The 13,965-nt window shown below is 50.1% G+C and overlaps 1 protein-coding gene across 1 annotated transcript in view; it reads right to left on the bottom strand.

Annotated features, from left to right (window-relative positions):
• Positions 1-12,466, bottom strand: part of SLC13A4 (solute carrier family 13 member 4) — a 40,984-nt gene extending 28,518 nt beyond the window's left edge. The window contains exons 1-2 of the mRNA XM_008150500.3: positions 12,298-12,466; positions 7,085-7,213 (exon numbers count right to left, since the gene is read on the bottom strand). Of these exons, the coding sequence (XP_008148722.2) occupies positions 7,085-7,213; positions 12,298-12,396 (228 nt within the window). The 5' untranslated portion in view covers positions 12,397-12,466. The remainder of the gene's footprint in view (positions 1-7,084; positions 7,214-12,297) is intronic.
• Between the last annotated feature and the right edge of the window lie 1,499 nt (positions 12,467-13,965).

Raw genomic sequence — 13,965 nt, 5'->3', positions numbered from 1 at the left:
ATTTCCTGGAGGAAGAGCCCTCTGCTTCTGGTTAAACTAGTTCTTGTCCTCAACCCCAGGCTTCACTAATGCTGTCACTGTGCTCCCAGAGGGCAGAGAAGGCTGGCTGCAAAGGACGGGGAAGCCACTGGGCTGGGCCCAGGGATGGAGATGCTGCCCCCTAGTGGGAGGTGGAAGCAGGCAGGATGCCTGCGGGCAACTGCTGAGCTGGGGGCCCAGGACCTTTCTCACTGCACCCTTCCCTTCCCTTCCCTTCCCTTCCCTTCCCTTCCCTTCCCTTCCCTTCCCTTCCCTTCCCTTCCCAGGACACCTAGGAAGTAACTTTGTGGTGGAACCAGTGTTTAATTTCCTCTGTGTACCAAGGAGGGAAGTCCTGGCACTGGCCCTAAATACCTGGGCCCAGATCAGCTTAAGCAAGATGCTGGCTCTTTGCTGCTTTCTGATTTTGCTTGGTGGGCTCAGGTCTACCCAGTGCCCTCCCTGCTTCCTAGTAAGTGATGCGAAGCGCTTGGGCGATGAGCCTGGGTGTAGTTTGTGATTAGGGAGTAATGCAGTCAAGTCGTAAAGAGTGGGGCCTCTGCAGTCAGCCAGGACTGGGCTGTGAGGCCCTGGGTAAGATATCAACCTCTCTGGGCTTTATTTTCCTTTTTTTTTCTTCTTTTTTCATCTAGAAATAAACGAGGATTATGTGAGCTCCTACCTTTTGTAAAGCTGTTGTGAAGATTAAATGGCACATGGCCACCGGCATTGACAACCGGGATTCCTGGCGGTGCTTCCTGTTACTAAGTGGGCCACACAAAGGCTGACCGGGTCTGAGGCCATTGCACGTTGAGTGGGCCCAGGCACAGGACTGCCTTTTGCTTTTATAAATTAAAATCCCGTCCAATGGTGGTGTTTGTTAGCTGTCTGGCCCACTGAATTTCTTTTACGATAAACACTGGAGTTCTAGGATTCTTAATGATTATGTTAATCATTTCCTAAAATGTGTTGTGTGCTCACATTTGCACTAAGCATTCTTCCCCCACCACCTGCCCCCCGCTACCTAATTTCCAAGGTTAACATTCTGTGACTTGGGAAACTCTATGATGAAGCTTGTTAGAATTAGTTGCACAGAGAAGAAAGCTTTTAAAATGAGTGCTCCTCCCACGAGTAGAATGCATGGTTTTGTGACATTCTCAGTGGTGGTTTATTGCCCTTTTCTGCTCTGTGGTTTTTCTCAGTGTCCAAGTCACTGGATTTGGAGAGCGGAGGTGTTTCTGGACTGGGTTTTAGAAGGGATTGGCTCAAGGAAGCTGCTTGGAAAAGACCGAGCAGAGCATAACAGTTCAGAGCTTGGGTTCTGGACTCCAGGCTGCTTGGTTTTAGGGGTTGCTTGATTGTCTGGACGAGTTACATGCTCTTGGATAAACGGCCGAACCCTTGTAGCTCGTCACTCCAAACTTCTCAGTGTGATTAATAATACGTGGCTCATTTACTCCGTCATGACATAGGCCTTCAGTAAGATCACGCAGGCGGGCTCTTAGGCCAGTGCCTGGCATGTAGGAAGTGCTCGTAAATGTTCATTATGATCATTAAAGAAGTAAGAAAAAGCTCCAAGATGAGATTGAGGGTTAGGAAGCAGGGGTGCCAACATGATCAACTGAAGGAACGAGAGAAATAAGTGAAATTAAGAGCAAGGTGGACCTAAAAGACGAAAATTCCTCCAGATTTTCTTAAGTGAAGGGCAAGTGCATCGCCAGAGCTTTCTGGCCCAGCCGGGATCCAGAGGCACAAGGACAGAAATGCTGCTCAATGCAGTCCGTTAACTAACCAGTTCATCGTTAGTGAACTTCAGGTGACATCTGTTAGCGACAAGCTTTTAAAAACATCACTTAAGACACAATTATGTACTGCTCTCTAGATAGGTTTTCAAAAAAAATTTTAAAGTTTTTTAAAAAGGGGAGGGGGGAGTATAGAGTTTCCTCAAAAAATTAAATATGGAACTCCCATTTGACCTAGTGATCCCGCTTCTAGGAATCTATCCTAAGAAACCCCAAACACCAATCAGAATGAATGTATGCACCCCTACACTCATAGCAGTGCAATTTGCAATAGCTAAGATCCAGAAACAGCCCAAGTGCCCATCAGTAGATGAGTGGATAAAAAAGCTGTGGTACATTTACACCATGGAATACTATGCAGCTGTAAAAAAGAAGGAACTCTTATCATTTGCAACAGCATGGAGGGACCTGGAGAATATTATATTAAGTGAAATAAGCCAGTCAGAGAATGACAAGTATCACATGATCTCACTCATATGTGGAATCTAATGAACAAAATAAACTGATGAACAAAATAGATCCAAAGACCTAGAAGCATGGAACAGACTAATAAATCTCAGAGGGAAGGTGGGGGAGGGGGAGTGGGGAGAGATTAACCGGGGAACTTATAAGCATATATGCATAACCCATGGACACAGAAGGCCTGGGAGGAGAGGTACGGGGCTGCGGGGGGGAGGGGGTCAATGAGGGAAAAAAGGGGCACATCTGTAATACTTTCGACAATAAAGATAAATTTAAAAAATAAAAAGGGGAGGGGAGCTACAGATCTATTGGTAGAAGTTTGAGGAGAGTGGAATCTGGCTGTTAACCTCAGACTCACACTCAGAATAGTGTGCAATCCTCATGCCTCCCCAGGAGGTAGGCCTTTCTGTCATTGGCAGCTTTCAGACGAGTACATGGCAGTTTAGAGAGGTTACTCAACTTGCTCAAGCCTTGTCAGTGCCCAAACTGATTGCCACTCCATTCTGCCTCACTTCCAATGTGGATCCAGGCCGTTTCCGCGTGGCCATTCTCCTTGCTCATGGCCAAGGCAGACAGGGACCAGCAGGGTGTGTGGACCTGACATGGGCATTCGGTGGCTTTGGGTGGGTCCCCTGGGAATCTCAGCCAGTCAGCACCCTGCTGCTGGCCTCAGCCCCCGGCTCTCTTGTCAGGTCAGCTGTCAGTGGGCTTCTGCAAATGGCAGGCATGTCACAACCCCTCAGGAGGCCAGCAGTGGCCTCTGGCAATGGACCTATTTTGAGTTCTTTTTGGTTCATGTGAACAATTTTGCAGCCAAATCTTGTAAACCCCAGGAGGGGATGACTGGACGGTTCCCCATGAGAGAGGGAGCCCCCACCACGCCATTGCAGCTGGTTCCTGAGCTGAGCAGCCAAGTCCTTTGTATCTGGCTCTCAGCCCTTCCCAGGGGCAGGATGCTGCATCTACTGGATACCTGTATGTGAACGCCACCTAAGCCACCTGATCTGAGGGCAGAGGCTTTCAAATCACACTCACTGCCTGTGGGAAGGGCCCTAGCAGCCTGGGCTCTGGGTCCCCGTCCCTGATTTGAGTAGGACTTCCTCTTCCATCCCTCTATGTATTGGGTCTCCTGAGATTGGATGAAAGAAAATATTTTGTTGCTTAAAAAAACATTTTTTGCAAACCGTACCCTAGAGAAGCTCAAGCAGAGAGCCCAGATGGGTGCTGACCTGGCCCCGAAGTTGGCCCAGCTCCTGCATAGCTGGGCATGCTGACATAAAGAGCCCCCATTTCCTCCAGGGCTGTCTGAGCTGCCCCAGTGGAGGAAACTGGGCTGGGCTCTGCGCCCAGAGGCAAAGCGCTGGCTCCTTCTTTCCCACAGAAACATCAGCTTGGCCTCAAAGGCTATGAGATCTAGATGTTCCTGGTTCCAGTCCCTGCTAAGGCCTGGGTGTGGAGCTCCTCTCTGAGCTGTGTCCGGATGGCTGTGGGTGGCAGGCAGCCTTGAGTTAGGCAGGTGGCCGGGCCCCCCGTGCTCGGCCTACATCTGCCCAGGCCTGAATGCAGGAGGGTCAGCCTCCGTGGTGAGCACAGGCCAGAAGGCAGAGTGGAGATTGGTGTATCAAATGCCCCAGGTTTAAACAAACAGAGAAAGCTGGAGTCTAGGCATTGGTCAGGAATCCAGCGGGTCAGACGTTCAGGAACAAACAGGGAAGCAGATTGATGACACCAGACCCAGGCATCCCTTGGCTGTTACGGCTGTTTTGTTATCGCAGCCGGAACTGCTTCTCTTGAGCTGGCAGGAGCTGGAATCTGAACAAGACTTGCAGGGGGCCTGCAATGAAGGGCCACTGAGGCGGTGGAGGGTGTGTGTGTCTGTGCGCGCTCGGGAGGGGTCGAGAGAGAGCAGAGTAATCACTCCTGACCCTGGGTGTCCTGGCAACTATCCCAAGCCCCAGCATTCAAACAAGGCTGTTTATTGCCCCAGAGACCCCTTTGCCCCCACCTCTATGCCTTTCTCCTATAAACAGTAAATCTTAGCTAGCTTGATTGACACAGGTAGAGGCCTTAGAGAACTTTAGAAGCAGATACAATGACAGTAGTGGCACATGCTGGAGGCAAAACCAAAACCTAAAAGCAAATCTAAAATATAGGTCTGAGCTCTGTATACCAGTAGAGAGAAGTATTGGCCAGATGCCCACAAGATCACAGAATCCTAAAGTCAAAGGGTCCTTAGAGGCCAACCCTCTCCCAAGTCTACCTCTCGCATCCCTCACATGGTCATGTGGCTGCACTTCCAGGGACAGGGACACCAGGACTACACATGCAGCCCCTTTCAGGCTGCCCTCCCACACAGCGGGGTCTCCCTTACGGTGCTTTGGTTCTTAGGTTCTGGTTTCACCTGTGAGCTGGTGTATTGAGCTGTAGAAGCCAGAATTCATGCTCCTCTTGAGTTTTCTCTATTCCTCATGTGACTCACGTCTAGATTTTTGGTATCTTGGCTAGCTACCTCTGAATGAGCTCCTATCCAGAACCTGATGCTTTGGACACACGTGTTTGTCAATTTAGCAGATTTCAGTACATTTTGGCCAATGGTTAAGAGCACAAGTTCTGTGATCATTCAATCCTGGGTTCAAGCTTTACTATTTATTAGCTGTGTAGCCTCCAGTAAGTTACTTAACCTCTCTGAACTTCAGTTTCCTGCTCTGTAAAGTGAAGATAAAAATATTAGCCACTTTATAAAGGATTAAATGATAGAATGCATGTAAAAGACCTCCCATAGTGCCTGGCATAAGGTAAATGCTCGAAATTCTGGCAGCCACATTGTACTGGTAGACGACGCATGCTGAGTTTGTACTCAACACAGAGCCAAGGGTCTTTTTCACACGCACTGTTAACATTTATCCTTATTAAATTTCATTTTGGCAGTTTTAGTTCATTGTCTTAGTCTGTCAACATTGATTCTGTCCCCATACAGTAGCTAGCCCATCCATCTCTGAGTCATCTGCAAATCCAATAACATGCCTTTTATATTTTCTCTTGGGCTCTCCCTCCAGTCCGCTGCCAACACATTACTCAAGAGTCTCTAGGCTCTGCTGGTCCACCAGCATTCAAGTTACTCGACTGTGCTATTGTCCAGCCCATATTGGCTCCTCTGATTGGGAAATTTTTTCCCAAGGAAATTGTGTAGGCTCCAAAGAAAAAGTTAATTTATGTTCAACAACTTTTGTTTAAAAGACCAGGGAAATTATAAAGCTGTTTAGAAAGACTTCAATCAAAAAATGGTCAACATAAACTTTGGGCACTTGACTGGGTAAATTTCATTTATCTACAACATTCCTTCCTGGGGAAGTATGTGAACCCTCTGCAGAGTTGGAAAGTGAGGCGTTACTGCATAGGGTCTTCCGTGTTTTTCCACATGGTTTATACTTCCTCTCTGCTAGAACAGAAACCTCTTAAGGTCTGGAGTCACTTCTATAATTTCATATCTTTTTTTCCAGCACCTGAGTTCCATAGACAGAAGGCAGTCTAAGCTGTGCACATAACAAACTTTTAATTCCTGCCAACCAACAAGTCACCATAAAAATGGGCCACTTCCAGTCACACATTGAGCTGACGGTGGGAAGCTCAGAAGTTCATCTGTGAGACTGAAGAGAGCAGAAATTATGCGTTTCATTTTTGTCACCCTCAGGGTGCCCTCAATATCCTGTATCGCTCATGGTAGATACAAAACTCAGAAAATACTTTTCCGAATGCTGAGTGAGTAACCTGAGGGCCAAAGCCACAGACAGTCCCAGAGTCCCACTGATCCTATTACCCACATGCCTGCCTTCATATGGAGAGCACACTATGGAAACACCATCAGGAAACATTGCAATCAAGAAACATTAACTGAGGGCCCACATGCAGTAGACATCATACATCCGAGAGGGCGGGAATCTTGGTGGAGAGAGGAGAAGTCTGCAGAAAGTTGGTGTATCTCATGCACCATTTAAAGGCTAAAGACATCAGATAGGCTCCAAGGGAAGAGAACACTTTTAGCCAAAGTCTTTGGAGCGGCTTCACCAAAGAGGGTACTTGGGTAGGATTTTAAAGGGTAAAGGAATCGGAGAGAACTTTTCAGGGAGGAAGAGTGGTCTGAGTCATGGCAGGGGGCTGGGCAAGCACACAGTGGATTTGGGGAGTGACAAGTAGATGCTTTTTCTGGAACAGGGAGCTCCCGCTGATGCCCAGGCTAGCTTTTCCCAGTGAGTGTGGCACAGGCTGGTGCAGGGGTGTGCCGGAGGCTATGGCTCAGAGTTAACTGACTCACAAAGAGCTCTAACCCATGTCCTCACTCTTATTGTCATTTGCCTTCTAATCTGAGTTTGATGTCCAATTAAACAGACTATATTTGGCCTACACTGCTCTCTGTAGCCCAGTTGCTAAATAGCGCCACAGCCACTTGGTCATACAGATAGCATAGGCTTTTGCACCTCAAATACTAAAACTTGCCCCCTGGCTCTGCCAGTGTTGTCTGTCTCCAGCCCCAGCATAACAACACCTAACCCTTCACTGCCAGTCTTCCTTTCCTTCTCGCAAAGTCAGGTTCCCTCCCAAACTACTGAAATGGGCAGTTTGATGAAGGTCACTGGTGGAGGGAGAGGAACTCAGGGTCCAGAACAGCATGTGCAAAGGCTTAGTGCTATGGGGTTGTTCTGGGGGATGAAAAACCTTTTCCTTAAGTGCTTTGTGCATCTTGAACTCTCCTTCACTGGCCTGGCATTGACCCAAGCTGGGGGCTTGGGTGCAAGGGGACTAACCTCGCTGGATCGAAGGACTCCAAAGAACGGGTAGAGGAAGGCGGGCACCAGGGCTGCAGCTCCGAGAGGCACGGCCTCAGACACCCAGTACACAGCAGTCACGATCAGCACGTACGCACATGAAGCCTCCTGGAAGGGGAAGAAAGTGGGTGGTCAGTCACAGGGACAGCCACTGGCACTGAGAATCCAGAGGAGACCCAGGGCAGAGGCAGCAGGCACCCAGACTCAGACGTGGGTACTGGGACACAGCCCTGGCAGGGGAGAGTGGTGGAAACGTGTGGGACCCGAACACAGGTGTGTGAAGTAATGGCTGCTCCTCAGGTGAACAGACGCCTGCCAGGCAGTTTGCATTGGCCTCCAACAGGGTGGCTATCGGGCTGTTAGGTCATTGTAGCTCTGCTGGTTCCTGAAGCTGTGCGGGGTTGGGACCAAAACCAACCGCAGTGTTCAGGGCTGAGGTCATGTATGTAAAGGTGGAGCTCCCAGGAGGATATTTTGATGTCAAGTTGATCGGACACCAGAGGTTCTTGGGGTAGCTGAAAGTAGGGATCAATCTGTGTGATGGGTTCACATGAGCGCTCTGACATTGTCCCGTTTGGGGCCAGCTAATTCCTGCCATGGGGGCTGTCCTGTGCATGGTACAATGTTTAGCAGGATCCTTGGCCTCCACCCACCAGATGTGAAAGTCTCTAGACATTGCCAAGTGTCCCTTGTGGGGAGAGGGGGAAATCAGTGTCCTAAGTGTCTGGTTCTCATTGCTCTGGGACTCCATTCCACCTGCTGGACGCAGGAGGAAGCATTCTTTTGATAAAGGAAATAGAGTGCTAGGACCTGGCAGGGAAGGCCTGGAAATGTACCAGTTTCCCCAGCCCACTCACTTTGCTGGTTGCAAAGAATAAATTAATGCAACATTCTTATTAAAAAAAATTAGCCCTCCTTCATTTTGGCCTCCAGTAATGCTGGCTTCCTGAAATGGTTAATGATCACTGGCTTACTATTGGGAGAGGTCACTATCCAAGGGTCTTCACAATGGACTCGGGGGGCCGCTGTGTAAAAGATCCAAGCTGACTGTGGGTTCCTCAAATTATACATAGTTCTAAACCATCTGAGCTCAGGGCTGACCTGCCCTGAAGTTGGCTGGTGATCAAGGAACCTGACAAATCTTGTTCTGTTTATTTCTCCTTTGGGTTCAGAACAAGTGTCTTCACGCTCTCGCACAAAAGTTACAAAAGGTCGCCGTGATCAGTGAAGGTCAGCAGGAGTGATTAACCCAGCTTGGCTGGATGGGCCCTTGCTCCCTCCTGACATGCAAGGATTACGGGGTTGGGGCTCCGGGAATGGGAACTAATCCCAACAATTGTTGACTGTAGCTCCCACTGAGAATTCCTCCGGGGCCAAAAGATCACAGAGAAGTTAAAATTTTTTGGAAGTGCTGATAAGACAACAGAATCACTAGTGGAAAAATAAAAAGGCTCCATTTGGGAAAGAATGCAATTTAGAGAAATACCTCCTTTGTTGTAGATATAAAACTACCCAGAGGAGTTCAAAGCCCTTTAGCCCTCTGAAGGCCACTTACTCCCAACCTCTTCCTGGGAAGGAGACAGCATGGCCGCTCTTAACTCCAGTTGAAGATAAAGGGGACAGACCATCCCTCACTGAGAAATGTTTATTCCTTCCTGAGAACTGTCAGTCTTTCTTGTCCTAGTCATTTCAGGGCCACAAGTTCAGCGAGGGGAGAAGGGGAGACAGACAGACTGAAAATGAGAGACAGAAACTTTCCTTGTACCAGGCACCATTTTGCTTTGAATTAGGAGAATTTGAGTAAGCCAAGGTAAACTTTTTGATTGTAACTGTTGTTAAGAATTAGAATAGGTTTCCGGAGCCACCTTCACCCAGCAGTGTTAAGAACAGGAAAGCCTGGCTGGTGTGGCTCAGTGGTTGAGCATCAACCTATGAACCAGGATGTCGTGGTTCCATTCCAGGTCAGGGCACATGCCCAGGTTGCAGGCTTGATTCCCAGTAGGGGGCATGCAGGAGGCAGCCGATTGATGATTTTCATCGATATTTCTACCCCTCTCCTTTCCTCTCTCTAAAATCAATCAATAAAAAGAACTGGATAAAGTACCATCTCTGTCACCTGGACTTTCCTTAGAGCAGATGAAAAACCAAGAGACCACCTTCAGAGGGCCTATCCATATATTCCTCACTCAGTTCACCCGTGGAATTTACATAGACTTCCTTTTGCCCCTTCTCAACCTCCTCAGAATTCAATAGTAAGCTTATATTCAGTCACCCCAAAATACCCTGTGAAGTTTGATTACAGAGGCCCTGTGTCCCCACATCTGGCCAGTAAATGGTAGGTAGCTCAATGTTGGTTGAACTGAATTGGGCCCCTCTGTTGGCTAACAGCTCTCTGTTATCTACCAGAGAAAATGTTCTGAGAATTCCAGGCCCCTTATCACTGCCACTGGCCAGCAGGTGTGCAGGGCATGTCAAGTATTCAGGCTGTGTCTTTAAGGGAAAGTGTTGTCATTTGTGGGTTGTTTTTTTTTTTGCTCCTGTTTACAAATAATGGGGAGAGTTCAAAGTGGCATTCCCCCATATCAGACGTTTCCTCTGATGGGCTGGCTTCTTTCCTGGGACCTGCCTCATGGTTGTTTTTGCTCCTTTTTCATGCAGTGATATCTACTACCCCAGGGACATCCCATCCAAACCTCACTGGAAGGGGCTTATGGTCTATGTATTTGCTGTCATAGTGATTGGGAGGCCTTTTTGAAATCTACCTCGGGAGTTGGGTGTAACTTTTATCCGCCTCCTCCCCCACCCCCCACACTGAAGCAGGGCTTAGTTATGGAACCCCTGTCTTGTACCCTCCTCTTCTGTAACATGGTAAACTGAGTCTGGGCTCTGGTCTTAGACAGCTGGACAGGAAAAAGGGAGAAGGTCATTCTAACCCTTCCTAAAAGGTAGCTTGTCACTTTGAAGAACCATCAGAACCACAGGCGAGGAGCTGCTATCCAGGCCACTTCTCTTGGCTCCAGCCCCGAGCAAACAAGTCCATTTAGGAATCTTAAGGACTAAATATCAGAATCTACAAATTGGGTGCAAGGTAGGAAGGATGGTGACCTCAAGGTGCTTTTCCATCATCGTAGAGGAAGAAGAGCAGGGCCCTTGTTGACCCTGTGACACACAGAGAGGTCATCTTTGCAGGCCGCACTGGGGTGGTGGCCAGCAGGCTGCATCCAGCTCTCAGGGCATCAGCCACCAGGCTCCATCTAGCTGTCCCGGGGGCTGTGGGGCCAACACATCTGCCCGCCTCTAACCAGGTGAACTGGCTGGGAAGCTCAGGGGTAGCGCATTCCTATTTCCTTAAGGCACTGGTCCTTAACTGGGGGCGATGTTGCCCCCCAGGGGATATTTGGTAGTATCTGGAAGCACTATTGGATGTCATAGTGGGGGGCGGGCAGTATGTGTGATTGGCACCTAATTGGATGCTGCTAATTACCCTACAATGCACAGGACAGCTACCCACCCCCCTCTCGCAAATGTCACTAGTGTGGCTATTGAGAACCCTGTCCCAACCAAAGGAGAAACTCAGTCTGAAAAAAGGGCCAAGTCAAGAAAGGGCACGTCTATTAATTAGTCTAAGTCCAGCTTTAAAAACATCTCTGCAAAAATTATTTCTAGACCCACACAGAGCAGAGCTCATCTGTCCTTCCCTTTCTCCCCACACTGCCCCATTTCCCCTCAAGTGTATAGCTTATTTTGCCTACTTCAATAATTTATTATTTTTCTTTTTGTGGATACTTCTTACTAGTCATTGGTAACTAAGAAGCTCAAAGACGGGGTCTCGGGATGAAATGTGGGGGGCACTGCATCCTACAGTGAGTTCCCCAAGGATGGCGCTGACTTCAGGGGACACAGGGGGCCCTGATGCTGCTGTGGAGAAGAGGGCAATGAGTCTCTGGGTAACATCCCCTTAAACCCGTTTGATGTTGAGTAAACAAACAAATGTGAAAAGAAAGGGAAAATGGGCCTGGAGAGCTGTCAGCAGTCATCACCGTCAGCGTCTCCGTGGCACTGTGGGGCCCTTATTCTACTAAAGATTTAAGCCAGTTTGTTATTAAGAAGAAACATCTTAATCCCCGCTATTGAACTTCATAGCTTAATCTTGGTTACCAAGTGACTCAGGAAGCTGCGTGGAGGGCGCTTCCCTCCCACAAACACGATTAACCTCTCTCAGCTCATTTTCCCTAACGTCTCAGGGGTATTGGTATATGGGGGTGGGGGGTGGGGTGAAGCCACTGAGGGGAGAGGGAGGAAGAGGAAGAGGGGAAGAGGAAGAGAGAGAGGAGGGGTAGAGAAGGAGGAAGAGGGAGGAGGAGGAGGAAGAGGAAGAGGGGAAGAGGAAGAGGGAGAGGAGGGGGCAGGAGGAGAGGGCAAGGAAGGGAAGGGAGTCAAGCGATGGCCTGAGAGGCAAGCCAAGGGCAGAGCCAACGCTGAGGTTCCTCTCCTCCCACAAACCGTCAAAGACCAGGCCATGGTGGAGGGCTGGGGCCTGTTTCTTTTTTATCAGGTCATTCGATATTTCTCCTTCAGGAACACAGAGAAGAAAACACAGAGGTCACAAACAATGAAAAGGGGGTGGCAGGGGACCAGGGCAAGATGCTGAGCTCAGCTTTCAATTCAAAGTTCAAAGGGAACTTGGGAGATGACATGACAAATCCTGGTTATCAGAGCCCGAGACCCGCCACCAAAAGCCGCCCCCCCGCCCCCCCCCCCCCGTCACTTCCCCCACAGCTGGCTGCTCCGCTGTCCCTCCCCACCCCCTCCTCAGTGTCACCCAGGGGAGGCCTTCCTGCATCCCAGCTGCTCTCTCTCCCCTACGGATGGTCACATGCGAGTCCTGACAGCCACAGGGCGAGGTGTCCTTATCAGCACGCGGCCCGCCCTGTGTCAGGAAGGCCACTGATTTGTGGCACATCAGCCGGCTCAGCTGCCCTCCTCTGGGGCGCGGGGAAGGGGGACTGGGAATGAGATAGGGGGCCGGGCATGGCAGTGTTTAGGAAGAAAGTCTTTCAGCCTCCTCCAGGAAAACACTTCCGTTTCTTCAAACCAACAACAGAACACCTCGAGGAGCGGCCCAAGCGCCCCCTCCCCTCCCCCCCTCCCCGGCTGGACCCCCGCCTGACCCCGTGGGCCGCGGTACTCACGCTGCTGGGGTGGAGCATGGGCAGGGGCAGCAGCAGCAGCGGCACCAGGATGGACAGCAGCAGTTTCCTCGCCCCGAGCAGGCCCTTCAGCAGACCCATCCTGGACCTGCGCGCTCGCTCCCTCGGGGAAATGCCTTGGCGCGTCCGGAAGACTTCTCACACCTCCCTGGGCTTCCCAGAGTCCTGCGGCGTCGTGGGGCAGAACAGGAGGGCAGTTTCAGCCCCTGCTGGCACGGAAGGCTGGGCGCCTTGCTCCTGTTTTAGGTGGGATTGGCGAGCATGGTTTCATGCCCAGCCAAAAGGAACCGGGAAGGGATGGTAACCCGAGGCATAGTGGGTTCCCTCTTTGCGGGGTCAGTAATAGAGTAACTTCATTCTAGGGCCAGCAAAGGACCCCTTAATCAATCAAAATCCCACCTCTTCGGTAGCTGATGGGCTTTGCAGAAGTCATTGAAAGGCTTTAAAAATTTAAAGATACCAAGAGTACGTCGTGCCCTCCATCACTGTCTTCCTCTGTGGCCTCTTTTGGGCAGTGCCAGCTTCACTTCCTACCTGTGCTCCTTCACTGGACCCCTTCTTCCCTCAAAAAAAACCTGGTACCCCCTCCTTTCCTTAAACCAAGGCCCCCCAAGTTTGTCAGCAGAGGATGCAGACTTCAGATAGGGCTGGGCTTCTTTCCTGGCACCTGGCACCTTAACTGCGTTCAAATTTCTTTCCTTCAGTTTGATTTCCCACTTATGATTTGCCTTGAGCCCGGGGCCTCTGGAGCAGGGGGAAAAAAAAAAAAAGTCCCCAGACATTCCTAGTTGTCACGGGACAAAATCTTGCTGGAGGCCCACCTTAACGTCCATTCACCTATGGGAAGCCGGACAGAGGCAGTAGCCCCGCCCATTCCCACAGCCAATCAGCGCGGCTTGATTGGACCCAGCAGGGGCCTGCTGATTCTGCAGAACTTAGGCAACTTGCAAAGCTTATTTTTGTTTCTCAGACATCCTAGGGGCTGGAGTGATGACCATCATTGGAAACCTAACCCCGCTTCCCCAAGCTCTGCTGTGTCGTAGGCAGGGGACTCTAGGACACGGACCTTGCTCCGGGAGGGCCACTGCTGCCTAGTCCTTCGGAGGAGGATGTGTCTGGTGGCAGGGAGAAAAGAAACGATTAATTCCGGAGACATTTGCCCCAGAGTGCACAGGATGAACCCTTCCAGACTTCCCTGGTGGCACAGAGCTTTTGATAAAGTGTCCGAGTCTGCAGAGGGTGTCACTGTAAGAAAGCCCAGACCTTTCTAGGGAGAACTGGAAGGGTAGCTGCCTATCTGGAAGTCTAGGTGCCAGTCTCACCTCAGAGGCCCTTGGTGCCCAGACGTCAGTGGTCTTGCTGGCCTGAGCACGTGCTCAAATGCCCTTCTCGGAGGCTTTTTACCGGAGAAGAAGCAGGAGGCTTCCTTTGGCCGGGCTGCACCGAGAGGGGAGGGCAGGGGAGAAGCTGTCAAGTTCAGGGACAGGGCCTCTGCAGCAGGTGGACCTGGGCTTTCGCTGCTTACAGATCGGGAGAAGCTGTTAGCCTTTCTCAGAAAGGACATGTGGATTTGGGGCAAGGAAGGAAAGAAAGAAAGAAAACCCAAACGTTCTGTAACTGGTGGTTCTCGGCAGCATTGCCTTGATCTGA

Source organism: Eptesicus fuscus, chromosome 14, assembly GCF_027574615.1.
Source record: "Eptesicus fuscus isolate TK198812 chromosome 14, DD_ASM_mEF_20220401, whole genome shotgun sequence".
NCBI classification, from domain to species: domain Eukaryota; kingdom Metazoa; phylum Chordata; class Mammalia; order Chiroptera; family Vespertilionidae; genus Eptesicus; species Eptesicus fuscus.
This window is presented reverse-complemented; position numbering and strand designations above follow the sequence as displayed.